Raw genomic sequence first — 14,214 nt, forward strand, 5'->3', positions numbered from 1 at the left:
AAGTAAGTCAGAAAGAGAAAGACAAATACCATATGATATCACTTATATGTGGAATCTAAAATATGGCACAAATGAACCTATCTATGAAACAGAAAAAGAATCATGGACATAGACAACAGACTGGTGGTTGTCAAGGGGGAGGGGGTTGGGGGAGGGATGGAGTGGGAGGTTGGGGTTAGCAGATGTCAGCTATTATATATGGAATGCATAAACAAGGTCCTACTGTATAGCCCAGAGAACTATATTTAATATTCTATGATAAACCATCATGGAAAAGAATATTTAAAAAAAGAATGTGTGTGTGTGTGTGTGTGTGTGTGTGTGTGTGTGTGTATATATATATATATATGTATAACTGAATCACTTCACTGTATAGCAGTAATTAACACTGTAAATCAGCTATACTTCAATAAAAAAATAATAAATAGATAAATACCTGGCTCTGAAAATGTCTGAGAATTAGTCAAAATATATTTTAGCCTTCAACTAATTTATAGATACTAGGATCTTTATAAAAGATGATTTCTAATTTATAAGTTAGGAAATCAACTTGGTTCTTTGTGGCTAGGATTTAAGGTACTTGAGAAGGAGTAGAAGGAAATAGGTGAGTTTAAAGTGTTGGCACCAGGACTTAGAAGTTTGGTCTTTATCCTGTGAATAAAATTTTTAAAAGGAGAGTGCAGTGACCCAGTTTATAACTTGAGAAATCAGTCTGAGAAGAATGTGAAGTATGAACTGGGTCAAAGAGACATTAGTTACAGTAAGGCACTTCAGGAATGGGCTCAGTCTCTACAAAGGAGACAAGGGCTTGGATAAAATGCTGATAAATAGGGATAGAGATAAGAGGGGGAAATGAGGGAGGAAGCCTGTATGCTCCTAAGGTGGCATCAATCACATCTGATCGAGTGAATGGGGATATGGTGGTGAGGGGGAAGGAAAATGCCCTTGGTTGTGTGTCATTGTGAACTGACAATGAATGCAAGAGGAGGTGAAAGGTATTGTGGGAAGTGAGAAATAATAGGTTCAAATTTTGATAAGTTACATTTGAAGTAGCTGAGGGATTTCCAAATAGAGGTGATCAGTAGACGATTATAAATGGATGTTTGTGTTTGAGAAGCATGAGTCCACATGCTAGAAATCAGGAAGGAATAAAACACATGGTTCTATAAAGTCTTCAGGTGTAAATATTGGGACTCACTGTGTGAAACTTAACAGTTCTGGGGCTTATTGGTAGGAATGTCTAAATACATTAATCTGCTTAACCTTAATGATAACCTTAGTAGGACAGTTAAAGCTCCAAATCTAGACATGTATGTTTACTGGAGACCACTCCCCAATTTTTTTTCCCCTCTAGCAACAGCAGCACTTTCTAAAGAGTATGAAATTATGAAAGGAATGGGAGCCTTGAGGTCAGAATGGATTCAAATCTGAGCTTGGTCAGTTATTGGGTGAGTTACATTTAATAAATGACTTAATCGCTCAGAGCCTCAGTTTCTTCACCTTTAGAAGAAGATAGCAGTGGTAACCTTAGGGTTGCTATAAAGAGAGGCAAAACAGCATAGTGGCCAAGAACATGAGCCCTGAAAACAGACTGTCCTGAGTTTGAATTCTGCCTGTGCTATTCATTAGCTGTGTGACCTTGGCTAAGTTTCTGGACTTCTCTGGGCCTGTTTCCTTACCTGTAAAAAAGGGGTACCCTTTGCTGTTTTTGAGTTGGTCAGTGACCAGTGTCACGCTTCCCAGTGCACCACTCCTGCAGAGAGAAACGAAGCACCTCCTCAAGAACAGGGTGAAGGTGCAAGTCGGGGACCACAGAAATTATTATTGGGTGCCTGAAAGTTCAAGGCCACACTTGGGAAAAGACTTGCAGTTCTGGCAAAAGAAGAATGATTCTATTGTAACTGTCATCTGATCAGAACTGGGCAGGAATGGAGGCCGGGGTGGCCTTCCTGGTTCAGAAGAGTGTAAATGAGGGTTAGACTCTCAGTATGAAACAGCTGGAAAGATACCTGTCCAGCCCTTTTCTTTTTTTTTTTTTAACATCTTTATTGGAGTATAATTGCTTTACAATGGTGTGTTAGTTTCTGCTGTATAACAAAGTGAATCAGCTATGCATGTACATGTATCCCCACATCTCCTCCCTCTTGGCGTCTCCCTCCCTCCCATCCTCCCTATCCCACCCCTCTAGGTGGACACAAAGCACCAAGGTGATCTCCCTGTGCTATGCGGCTGCTTGCCACTAGCTATCTATTTTACATTTGGTAATGTATATATGTCCATGCCACTCTATCACTTCGTCCCAGCTTACCCTTCCCAGCCCTTTCTTTTGAAAGACAAGGACCCTGGAGCCCAGGGAGGTTGTCTGCAGACCATTATACTGCAAACCAGTGACAGACAGGACTCCTGACTCTCACTTCATTGCTCCTTTCTTCACATCACACCTTTACATAATACAGATGGCCTCAGATCTGAGAACTGCTAAAAAATACTGCAGTGGTTATTCTTTCTGTTCTGAGGAAAACAAATCAGAGATCTGAAAACATACCAAATACTCAGGCATTATGTTTTACATTATACACATTAAAAAGATACATATTGTGACGACACTATAATCAGAATGTTTGGCCTTGCATTAAACACAACTTTTAAATGAGAATGAAAAGTTAAAATCCACCGAAAGAATCATCTGTGCATCTTCCTAATCTACTGTCCTAGCTTCACCTCTAACAATACCTAATTCCTCACCCTTTTCCTGTGGCGATATTTTTTTACGTTTCTACCTTTGCATGTGCTGCTTCCTGTGCCTAGAAGCCTCTTTTCTTCATAAATTGACTCATTTGTTCAAGTTACTAGGTTCTCCGTGTAATCTTCCTATTCCAATTCTAGTCCTATTGGTTTTTGCATTTGGTACATTCTAGCACTTAATGGACTTCAATTATTTGGATGTGACAGTGTCTTCAGCCAGTAACGATCTCCTTAGAAAGTCCCAAGCCTTAAGGAGTGCTCAACACCAGCACTTCTCCCACACTTTTACAGAATTAGAAATAAAAATGAGATGGAAGCAAAGCAACGGTGAACACAGGATTCACTATGTAAGTTACCTGCAACAGGAGGAGGCAGACTTTGGATGGTGAGTCTGTGGGTCCTTATTACATATTTAAAAATAAATAAATAAATAAAAATTCTATATTACTAAGGTACAGTAACTAGAAATTATTTACACGAGGGAGAAGAGTGGCCTTTCTATTATTACCGGTTACTCCACAAAGGTTCCTCTTTGACTTTAAACTGTCCACATGTTCCCTGCATTAATAAACATGTAGAGTCGAAATGGGCAATTAAAGGTTAAATTTCTCTTTCCCTTAGTGGGCCTGATTTTTGCATTAGAACTCACGGGTCACTAGACATTTGCTTTGGGTGTGAGCAGTTTGTTTCCTTCCGTTTTTAGCAGGAACAATATGCACCGGGTTAAAATAATCCCTAGACTTGGTTTATGGTGACACGTACGGAAGGTGCTCATTTTGGGCTTCCTCATCACCACAGCCAAATAACACGTATTTATACGGCGCCGAGTTATGCACAAGGATCAAAAGGGAGAAGTTAACAAGGCAACACCACGGACTTCCCCTTACAAGGGGCCCGTGGCTTTTGCGAGGAAAGGCTTGCACTGGGTCCGGTACCAGAACGCTAACCAGTCAACGGCACACGACCAGCGGCGTCGACAGCCCGGGTAGACCTGCTCTGCAGAGGAGGGCGGCGGCCCGCCCCAGTCCACGTGAGCTTGGACGCCGCGCTCGGACGTTCGAACGCCGTCCCTGCGGCCTCCGCCAATGGGGAAAGCGGGCCTCGAGGCTCCGCCCCCTCCGTCGAATACGTCACGGCGTCGCCCAGGGCGCGCGGGCCGCGGGGCTCTTGGGCTTCCGCCTCCAGAGGTCTGCTCGCTCTTAGGTGTTGCGTGAGGGAGTATTCTCCGCCAGGTCTTGTCGCTGTCGCCGCTTTCGCCGTCTGCACCATGGCTTTCGTAACCAGGCAGTTCGTGCGTTCCATGTCCTCCTCGTCCACCGCCGCGGCCTCAGCGAAGAAAATCCTCGTCAAGCATGTGACGGTCATCGGCGGCGGGCTGATGGGCGCCGGCATCGCCCAGGTGGGCAGTCCTCGGGCAGCGCTCCCTACTCGCTTTGCTGCCCCACCCTGACAGGAAAGCGCTGGCGGGCCGCGACCCGGCGGGGGTTGTCAGGCCCGGAGGCCAGCGTTCACGCGAGCCCCGCGGAATTCCCACCCCGACCCTCCCCCGTGTAGTTGAAATGTCTGGGCCTGTTAGTTTGCAGTCCCCCAAAGATCTAGTGTTCTTGGGCCGAGCCTCAGTTTACGGCGGTTGGCTTCCAGAGACCCGCACTGCAATCAGTTTTAATTTTATTAGTTTTTTATAATTCTGCAGCCGGTGTCAGAGCAGTTTTCTGCTCTCTAAATGGTCTTTTCTCCTCTCCCAGTGTGTGCTTGCTGAGTTACAAAGAAGAAGAGTAGTCAGCACTTTTGCAGCATTTGGTAACGTTACCTAATCGGCGCTTCTGAGGCGCTGGGACTCCACCAAGTGCTGCGCAAGAAGTCTTTGACCTAGTGCCCTCTGGCGCTGGGTAGAGTGGGAGGGGGAGGCAGAGCGGTTGAGGGCTCTGAAGGAGTCGCTAATCTCAGTGTGCATCTTCAGGACTGCGCGCGGTTCCAACTAAGCTGTCATTCAGGGTCAGTTGTGCAGCTGTTACCTAGGTACTGTGATCCTTGTGTTTTTACTGATTGGGTTTTAGCGTTTATATTCCAACTCGTATTGGGGAACCGTGATTTTCATAGCCTAGCTGATTATATGCTTAGCATGTCGGCCCTTTGTTACTTGTACTGTTGGACGGGAGAGGCATTTATCTAATTTTTCTTAGGGGAGAACTCAAGTTCAGTGGCTATCATGAAGGAGTTTAATTTTTGTAGTGTCTGTTTCCAGCCAAGTCTATGCTTCTATGCTTGCTTTGTAGAAAAATCTTTTCTTATTATTATATATCTTAAAACTTCCCAGACTGCAGGTTTTATGCAACATATTAATTTGATTGTGTTTTCTTCTAAAATCTGTATTTCATTAATGTTTTATCCTTCTGACTCCCGTTTCTTCTCAGATCATGTTTTTGGACATATATTGCCCTTTTTATTGTGTACATGCCCTGGCTGCTGGGTTATGGTGTCCCATTAATCTTTATTATACGTGAGATGGGAGGAGTAGGTCCTTTTAACATGAAAGTTTATTATACTACGTGATACTTAAAAGAAAGTTTAGGTTGAGTGCATTTGTATCTCCCTGCTCCACCCAAATCTCCCTATGCTGTGAGAGTGAGATTTGTTGTGGGCAGGTATAAAATAATGTATTTGTTTAAAATCATATAAACAACATCTTAGTGACAAGATATTAGGGCCTTAAGCCCCCAATAACAATATAGGAAATGGGTCCAGAAACTATTGTTGATGGTCCCTTGAAGACATCAGTGGAAGAGGATTAGAGACTAAGTAGAAAGCATCACTTCAACTTTTGTACAAATTCAGGTTGCTCAGTTCTTGGAGTACTGTATCCACTACTGGCCCAAAAAGTGTTATGTTGCACAAAAAGGCACACACGTAACACCAAAAATTATGGGTATGGTGTTGGAGCTTTCATCTGAGGAAGGAGGGAGGAGATTGACAATGATGGGCATTCAGACTTGTGGATCAAATCCTTGAGTAGTTGGACCAGGGTGGCGTGCCTTTTGAAACCTAAGGGGTAAAAAAGAAAGCTGTTTACCCCACACATTGGAAATATAATGGAATTGTCATTCAAGAAGTTGATAAGGACCAAAGATTTAAATAGTGGACAATCCTAGGGAACGGTAGTTATGTCCTTACATAACAAGGTTTAAAAGAGCCTCAGCCGCTGTAGGTGACAGCTTTAATCCTGTGGAGGGGAACCGCACTTTCCTGCATTATATCTCTGTGTGCCACTTTCAGCCAGTTGGTTGGTTTCGGCTGTTTAGCTGATCCATTTTTGCACTCTATCCTGCAGCATGCTGTTCGAGGCAGTACTGCCTCATTCATGCTCCTTGACCTACAGCTTTTGTCACAGGGTAAATCTGTTTTGCTTATTTAGTGCCACAGCTATTAGTTGGTGTGGTTTGACTGTAGATTGGATCCAGTTCACTGTGGGGAATTGGGATGGTCTATGCTGGCTCTGTGCTAACATGGAAAAGTTACTTCTGTGCCTTATTTTACTAATCTCTGAGGTAGGACTAGCCTCCTGGGAGTATGGAGAGGATTGAATGAAGTAGCACACGTCAAGCACTTAGCACAGTGGCATCTAGTAAGGGCTCACAGAATGTTAGCTGCCTTCAGGGTTATTACCACCATGGTGTTATCCTTGTCCTTTTGTCATTGTCCCCTCATGCCACGCCCATCTCTGATCCTTGCTGCTATGGTAGGCCTGTGATGTTAAGATGGAGAGCACTGGTTTTGATTCTGTTCCATCTTGCTTAATCTTGAAGGCAAATGCCAGTTGTTGACTGCAGTTTGTTCAGGGACCTCTGAAAAGAGGGAAGGCACTTTTTATGCTCCTCAGTAAAGCCTTAAAAACACAAGCACAAAGTAACATCTAAGTTTATGCTACTAATTCACACTTAGCTTCACTCTCCAGAACTCTTTCTGAAGTAGGGTTTTTTTAAATTAAAAAAAAAAAATTTGGGGTGGCACCAGGTCTTAGTTGCAGCAGGCTGACTCCTTAGTTGTGGCTCACGGGCTCCTTAGTTGTGGTACATGTGCTCCTTAGTTGCAGCCAGCAGGTTCCTTAGTTGCAGCTCACGGGCTTCTTAGTTGTGGCATGCATGTGGGATCTGGTTCCCTGACCAGGGATCAAACCCGCGTCCCCTGCATTGGAAGGCGGATTCGTAACCACTGCACCACCAGGGAAGTCCCATGAAGTAGTTTTAATTTTAATCAAGGTGTAGTTCTGTTTACATTTTTAATATTTTAAAAAAATTTATCATTTTTGCCATATGTTCCAGTTCATGCTGAGTAGGATAAAAAAAAAAAATGAGTAGATTTTGTGGGAGCCTGACACATTTCTCAAGCAATTAAGCAATTTAAGACGAGTGAGGTTTGTGTTTAATTATACGTAGTTGATCAGAGCACAGGCCATTTGTATATTTGTATTCTCTAAGAGTATCTACTTTGCCTGTCATTACTTTTGCTTGTTTTAAATTAAAAAAACAAAAAACAAAAACTGTGGGTTAATATTTAAGTAAGGTTAACTTGTTGTGTGTGTTTGCCCATTATTCTGACTTGGGTCTGATTGCCAGTTTATCTTCAGCTGGATACTTAGGCCAGCAAAGAAGCTTCCAGCAGTAATTGACCCTTGAGTGGGGGACAGGTTGGTTTTTGCTTTGTAAAGAAGGGAAAAAAGGAAGAAGTTATTAGCTGTGCATCTCTTCAATTTATAGAATGAGTCAGAGCTTTGCTTCTTGCATTGCCTTTTTTTCATATGAGGAGCCCAGAGAGCTTATAGCTTTTGTTAATTTACTAGTGAGAAGCCAGTGGGCTTTCTGGGAATGGCATTTTAGGGGCTGGATTTCTTGGCTCTCTGGTAACAACCTTACTTTTAGTGCACTATACTTCTTTGAGGAAGTGAGAGTTTGCATCTAGAAGGAGATTGGAGCTGAGTTCACACCGAAAGCTTTTTTATTTGTTCTTCTTAAAGAGCAAAAAGTGCACATTTTTTCTGGGGAGAGCTCCTTAGGCTATTAAAACAAGGGGAGGGGTGTTCTAAACTACAAGTACACGTTTCCCTGACATTTGTAGTACTCTGCGATGCTTGATGAGGACTCAAGTGGATAGGAAGTCTTCTCCCCAGCCTCTGCATTTGTTTGCCCATCTCCTTTTTCCTGCCCCCAACTCTGAACTTTCTGATGCTGAGTAGAAGAATGATCAGAGTTGCTTTGTGTTGTTTAGCTTTATTCTTTTCTGTCGCTACAGTGAGTATGCCTCTGTTGAAGTTTGTTTGAAAACAGTGCAGTGGCCTAGGAGAAGTTTTAGGAGCACAGGAGGTTGGCACAGTCACGTGGCTGTAAGCTCTCATTTTGACTCAGAGTTCTTTATGGAGGGAATAGTTGTGTTTTGTTTTGTTTCTTTTATTTTTGGCTGTGTTGGGTCTTCATTGCTATGCGCAGGCTTTCTCTAGTTGCAGGAAGCAGGGGCTTCTCTTGTTGACGAGCACAGGCTCTAGGCATGTGGGCTTCAGTAGTGTGGCACGCGGGCTCTAGAGCACAGGCTCAGTAGTTATGGTGCACGGGCTTAGCTGCTCCACGGCATGTGGGACCTTCACGGACCAGGGCTTGAACCCGTGTCCCCTGCATTGGCAGGTGGATTCTTAACCACTGCGCCACCAGGGAAGTCCCATGGAGGGAATAGTTTTATTCCCAGGTGTTAACTTTGTCCTCAAGGGTACGGGGGTGTGTGTTTGTTGTGAAGTTCTTCCCTCATTTACTGTGTTGTTGCTCATTTCTTTATTGGGCCGTTCTCTGATATCCATGATGTACTAGGACAGTAAAATCAGCTTCTGTCAGCATGTTAGTCTTTGGACTTGGGGTGTGGCTGTAGATGCTGTAGAAGAGGTAGGGCTGACAGGCAGAAAAATGAATGCCGTAGAATATGTTTGGATATTGTAGAGCAGAAACGGTACCTCAGTCAGGTTTTGGGTTTTCTCTGCCGTTTCCTAGATCCGCCTCACTGTTATCTGCCCCTTTCTTGAGTTTCTCATTTCCTTTCCTCCTCCTTCTCTCTTCTCCCCATATCTGCCTTAGGCACATACCTCACTGCCTAGCTCTCCTGGGACCACAGGAAGATAATGCTGCTGCTTTCTGTTCTCTATCTCCCTCTAGGTTATGCTGACTATGTGATAGTTTCCGGTCAGTGGTGGTCTAATGCCTGAAAGTGAGCAGGCTGTAAGGTGCCTGCTGGAGTTTGGATCCCAGCCCTTCCTCTCCTGGCTGTGGAATCTTGGGCGAGTCTCTTAACCCCTCTCTGCTTCTTCCCTTATCTACGAATAATACTTAGTGTTCTGAGAGTTCTATGAGCTAAGTGCTTAGACTGTACTAGTGTTTTCAATGGTAACTGTTCAGTAAATGTTAGCTGCCTTTATGTAGCTCCATCAGCTGTAATCTGGTGATGACTTCTCTTATTTTAGATTCTCTTAACTGTCTTTGAAGATATGATAGGGAGCTATGGAGAGTTCAAACAGTTCTAAAGATTTTAAGACTAATTGTGTGGGCTGTTGAGAGAGATAATCTTAGTGCTTTGTTCACTTGTATTTGGGTATTACAGTAAGTTCATAGTCATAAAGCATTTGCAACAGAGCCTGACACTTAAAAAACACTCTACAGATGTGACATTTTTTTTCTGTTCCAAGCACTTTAATGTCTCTGTCATTTCATGTGACCATTATGATATTCATCCCTGCAGAGATGGCACTTGGGGTCAAGGGTCAGAGGCAGAGCAGGGCCTGGAACTCGGGTCTCTCAACTACTCTTCTGCTTGCTGGAGATCCCTGTGGCTGCAGTGACCACAGTTCTACCTGCACCTTTAGCCTCTGCTGTCTTGTGGGGAGAAGTATGGCTTCCATGGGCAAGGGGATTTTTTGTGGGTATCTGGAATCAGCAGTTATCAGCTTGACCTCTCTTCAGCTCTAGATTCAAAGTTAGAGTCACCTGCTAGTCATCTCCATGCTCTGGTACTATCTTTCTGCCCATAATAGACTCAAATTCACCTGGCAAGACTTCTTTGTTCTCTCCAGCTTTCCCAAAGAGTTTCCTCCCTCTGTGATTGCCATTGTTGATCTTCTAGCCACTTCATGCACTCCAAAGACAGGGTTTCTGTCAGAGTGTCCACCATACAGCAGAAGGCTCTGAGGCTTTCCTCCGAGGAGAACTGTTTCCCCTGTTCTTTACTTTGTAATTCCTAGACCAGGCGTTGATACCTGAATTGTTGAGGAAACATCTTAATTGGTTCATTTCAGCAGAATCTAATAGGAAAGAAACACTCATCCTAATAACCATTGCCATATTAATCTTCCGAGAGAGCAGTTTGGAATTGCAGCTCTCTCCTCTACTCAGAAAGTGTGCATCCTGGCAACATCTTTCAGAGATTCTTAAGTATAACTAAGAGTTGGTTGATGCCACTGACGTGTCCAGTTATCCCATCTCCTTTCCAGAATTTGTGGGAGATGGGAGTGGAGGGTCCAGGGAGAGAATTTATTTTCTCTACATTACCAAACCCAGATGCTTACTGAATTTAAAAAAAAATTGTGTATTTAACAGGCTCACTTAAAAATTGAGGCACATTTCCTTGGCTTTTTAGAAATGCTATTTAAAATATAAAAATCTCAGTTAAAAAAAGAGGCCAGCCAATGAACTTAACTGTTTTAAGTACAAACCACCTATCTGTGGTGGTGGTCGAAAGCCTCAATGGAATGCCTTTTTCCGATTGTTGAAGTTTGTGAAGATAGCTTGTGTTGATGGCAGAGTTCACGGCATTGCACAGAGACAGTCATAAACCCCGACTTGCCAGCTCTGAGAGATGCAACTGATTTATGACCTTTTTCCTCCCTGGATCAAATCATGAGAACCAAGGGCAGGCCTAGATGCAAAGGCACAGCAGCCTCCGGGGCGCAGCAGCCTCATGGGGAGCAGCGACTCCGTGTACTTATTCTGGGCCAAACACTTACTCTGAGGATCGAGAAGTCAGAATTTGCGTTTGGCAGATGGTATGTACAACTTTGCCGTTTTTCAGAGAGAATGTAATGTTGATGAGATGCAGCCCTCCTGTAGTGTAGGGGCACATGGAACATCTCACTGGACGAGTTGATGTAATTCTCACAAATTCTCCACTCAAATTACACTTCAGAGAAGGGGCTTCAAATCTGGTGGTATGTTTGCAAAAATAGAAAAATCCAGCAAGCTTCTGCTTGGCATGCTTCCTTGGCCCTGTGGCTGGAGTACTCAGGGGCTTTGACAAGTGTGCTGTTCACTGGACCTATTTTTACAGCTCTGAGCACCCTTGTCCAAAAATATTTCTCTCTGGCTAAGCCTGCTTTCCACCAAGGCTAGAGAAGTCAGAGCTGAGGACATAGCCTTCAAATAAAATTTTTTCCATTGCAGACTGCTTGTCCTCAAGGTCTTACAGTGTAGGTCACTATCACATAAAACAGGAGTTCTCAGTGGGTTGATTCAGATTATTGGCACTCAGATTAAAGTGCCAGGGAGAGTCCTCCTTATTTATTGAAAAAATAACATGTCTATGGGAGGAGGGAAAAAGACCTCTTTATTTTTGTGATCCACTCTTCCACTACCATCTCCTCAGAAAGCTAGGGATAATTTATCACTGAATAATTTGAGAAGAATGAGTGTGATTGATTTCCTTGCAAACAAGACACATGAAATTCTTTTCTAAGTAAGAGAAAATTCAATAATTAATTAAAATCAAATCAGGTGTGAATCATCAATATCACTCTTATCAACAAACAATGCTGATAAGCTGGTACAAACCACCCCAAAACTTTAGACTTCAGTTTACAAAGCAACACTATAAATCAGTAGGTTTCATGCCTTGACCAGGGGTCATTGTGGTGCAGGAACTTCAGCAAAACAACTCAGGCTAATTCTAGACCTGCTGGAATTAACCGGCACAGCACTGTTGCTGTGAAGAGTCATGGTCCTGTCTTTTGACATACATGTGTGGACATATCTCTTGGGTGAAATCACAATTTCAGTTTCAATTACAGTCTTGCTGGATTACAAGATATGAATATATTTGACTTCAGTAGATAATGCCACACATTTTTCCAAAGTGGTTATACCAGTTTACAGTTTTGCCTTCACGGTATAAAGATTCTCTTTGCTCTATAGGATTATATTGTTCCTTTCAAGTTTAGTCATTCTGGTGGGTGTAGTGACATTTCATTGTATTTTTATTAGAATTCCCTGCTTACGATACTAGTGAGGTGAACCTCTTTTCACATGTTTATTGGCCATATAGATATATTCTTGTGTAATATGCTATTAAATTTCATTCCTGTTTAGCTCTCATGTTGTCCTTTTTTTTCCTAATGGATTTTTAGGAAATGTTTATAGATTCTGATTATGAATTCTTATATTCATATTTCAGATATCTTCAGTTCCCTGCATTGACTTTTAATTTTCTTTGTGGTTACCATGAGGCTTACATTCAGCAACTTGTACAGTCTATTTTAATTTAATAACGACTTAAATTTGATCCCATTCTAAAGCTCAACATTAATACCCTCCCGCCATTTAATGTTTTTGATGTCACATTTTACACCTTTTTATCTTGTATATCCCTTAACTAATTATTATAATCATAGTTACTTTTATGACTTTTGTCTTTTAATATTCATGCTAGCTTTATAAATGATTAATCTACCTTTACTATATATTTACCTTTCCAGTGAGATTTATTCTTTCATATGTGTTCTTGTTACTAATTAGTGCCCTTTCTTTTCAGCTTAAAGTCCCTTTAACATTTCTTGTAAGGCTGGTTTAGTAGTGATGAACTCTTTCACTCCGAGCAATAACTTTGCCAGGTAGAGTATTCTTGGTTGGAAGTTTTTTTCTTTCAGCACTCTGAATGTATTGTGCCACTCCCTTCTAACATACAGAGATTCTGCTGTTGGTCTTACTGGGGGTTCCCTTGTGTGTAGCAAGTTGTTTTTCTCTTGATGCTTTTAATATTTTCTCCTTGTCTTTTTTTTTTTTTAATTCAACACCCATTTATTCTCTAGTTCTGCCCACATGGAGACACCCTCCTTGAAAAGGTGTTAAATCCTTCGTTCACTTTAGCACCTTGTGCTGAAAACACGTGTTCCAAGGTTTTAACTATGAGATCCACATTCTTAAAGCATTAATTCTTAAACCTCATCTAGATTTCTCCCCCTTGGTTGTGGGGAGATGACCCAAACACAGCGAAGAACAGCTCAGGACTGTGGGCTCTGCTCGCCCAGAAGACCTTGCAGTTCCCCTGACCACCCGGCTGGAGCCAGGATTAGGGCCCTGAGACAAGGGGTGCCTGCTGGGCTGCCACCACCACCACTGGCCCCAACTCCTGTCCTCTTCACTGGCTTGCTGTCACCTTTAGTCTCCCTGGAGTTTGGGGATTCCAGACCGTCTCTGCTCACACTTCTGTATCACGCCTGCTGCCTCAGCACTGCTGATCCACACCAAGGGGGAAAGCACACAGAACTGCTTTTCAACACACCAACGTTCCACACAAAAGTTATTTGATAAGCCTGCAGGTTCTTTTTCATCAGAAGACATTCCCAAGGCCATGACTTCCCTGGCTCTCCACTGCCCTTGCCGGCAGACTGGGTGTGCGTGGACGCCGTGCTGTGAGTCAGGCACACACCCCCCGGCTCCACTCCGGTGCACTGTCCTGCAGAACTGAGGATGGTGCCCTGGCCTCATCAGCAGGATCTGTCCTGAAGCCAGTCCTAGAGTGACAAGAGCCACACCTGCAGATCTATTCCACTGACCAGCTGCACAGGACCGAGCTGGGCCCACGGACCTGAGAAATGGAATCCAATCCGTGAATCACCCCCAAACCATATTTTCTATAGCAGGTTTTGTCAGCCTTGGCCCTATCAGCATTTGGGACCCTGTAGCTTTACTATGGAGCTGTCCTGGGCACCACAGGACATGTAGTTACAGCCCTGGCCTCCACCAACTAGATGCCAGCAGCACCGCTACCCCTTTCCTGCCCTGCACATTGCCATGTGCCCTGGGAGGGGGACAAACTGCCCCTAGTCGAGAGCCACTGACCTACAGCTTTTGTTCAGCCCTCCAACTTAAACATTTCGGGAAATAGCAAAATGCACTCTCCACCCGCAAGGAGACCAGGACGCCCCTGGTTTGGATGATCATTTTATAGGGTTACATTTGGCCCATCGAGGGGCTCCACACAGGGGCCCCACTTCTGCCTCATCAACAGGACAAATGCCAGGAGCGAACCTCTGGCCTTCCTTCCAGAGTGACACGTCTCAGGGTCCTCAGAGCACGAGTGCTTGTGGACCAGGTGGCTCTGGGCCCCCCTCGCCCCCACCTAGGACCCTGCTCTGAACAGGGCCTGGAGGCCCTACAGGGCCTTGATACC

The 14,214-nt window shown here is 43.7% G+C and overlaps 1 protein-coding gene across 3 annotated transcripts in view; it reads left to right on the plus strand.

Moving 5' to 3' along the window:
- Positions 1-3,871: 3,871 nt before the first annotated feature.
- HADH (hydroxyacyl-CoA dehydrogenase) overlaps positions 3,872-14,214 on the plus strand; it is a 47,507-nt gene continuing 37,164 nt past the window's right edge. For 2 of the 3 annotated variants that reach the window (XM_033427786.2, XM_033427787.2), the window contains exon 1: positions 3,879-4,144. In XM_033427786.2, coding sequence (XP_033283677.1) covers positions 4,013-4,144 — 132 coding nt within the window. In that variant the 5' untranslated portion in view covers positions 3,879-4,012. Of the gene's footprint in view, positions 4,145-14,214 lie in introns of all 3 variants that reach the window. The other variant, XM_004269595.4, reaches the window with a different exon arrangement.

This window comes from Orcinus orca, chromosome 4 (genome assembly GCF_937001465.1).
Source record: "Orcinus orca chromosome 4, mOrcOrc1.1, whole genome shotgun sequence".
NCBI lineage: Eukaryota > Metazoa > Chordata > Mammalia > Artiodactyla > Delphinidae > Orcinus > Orcinus orca.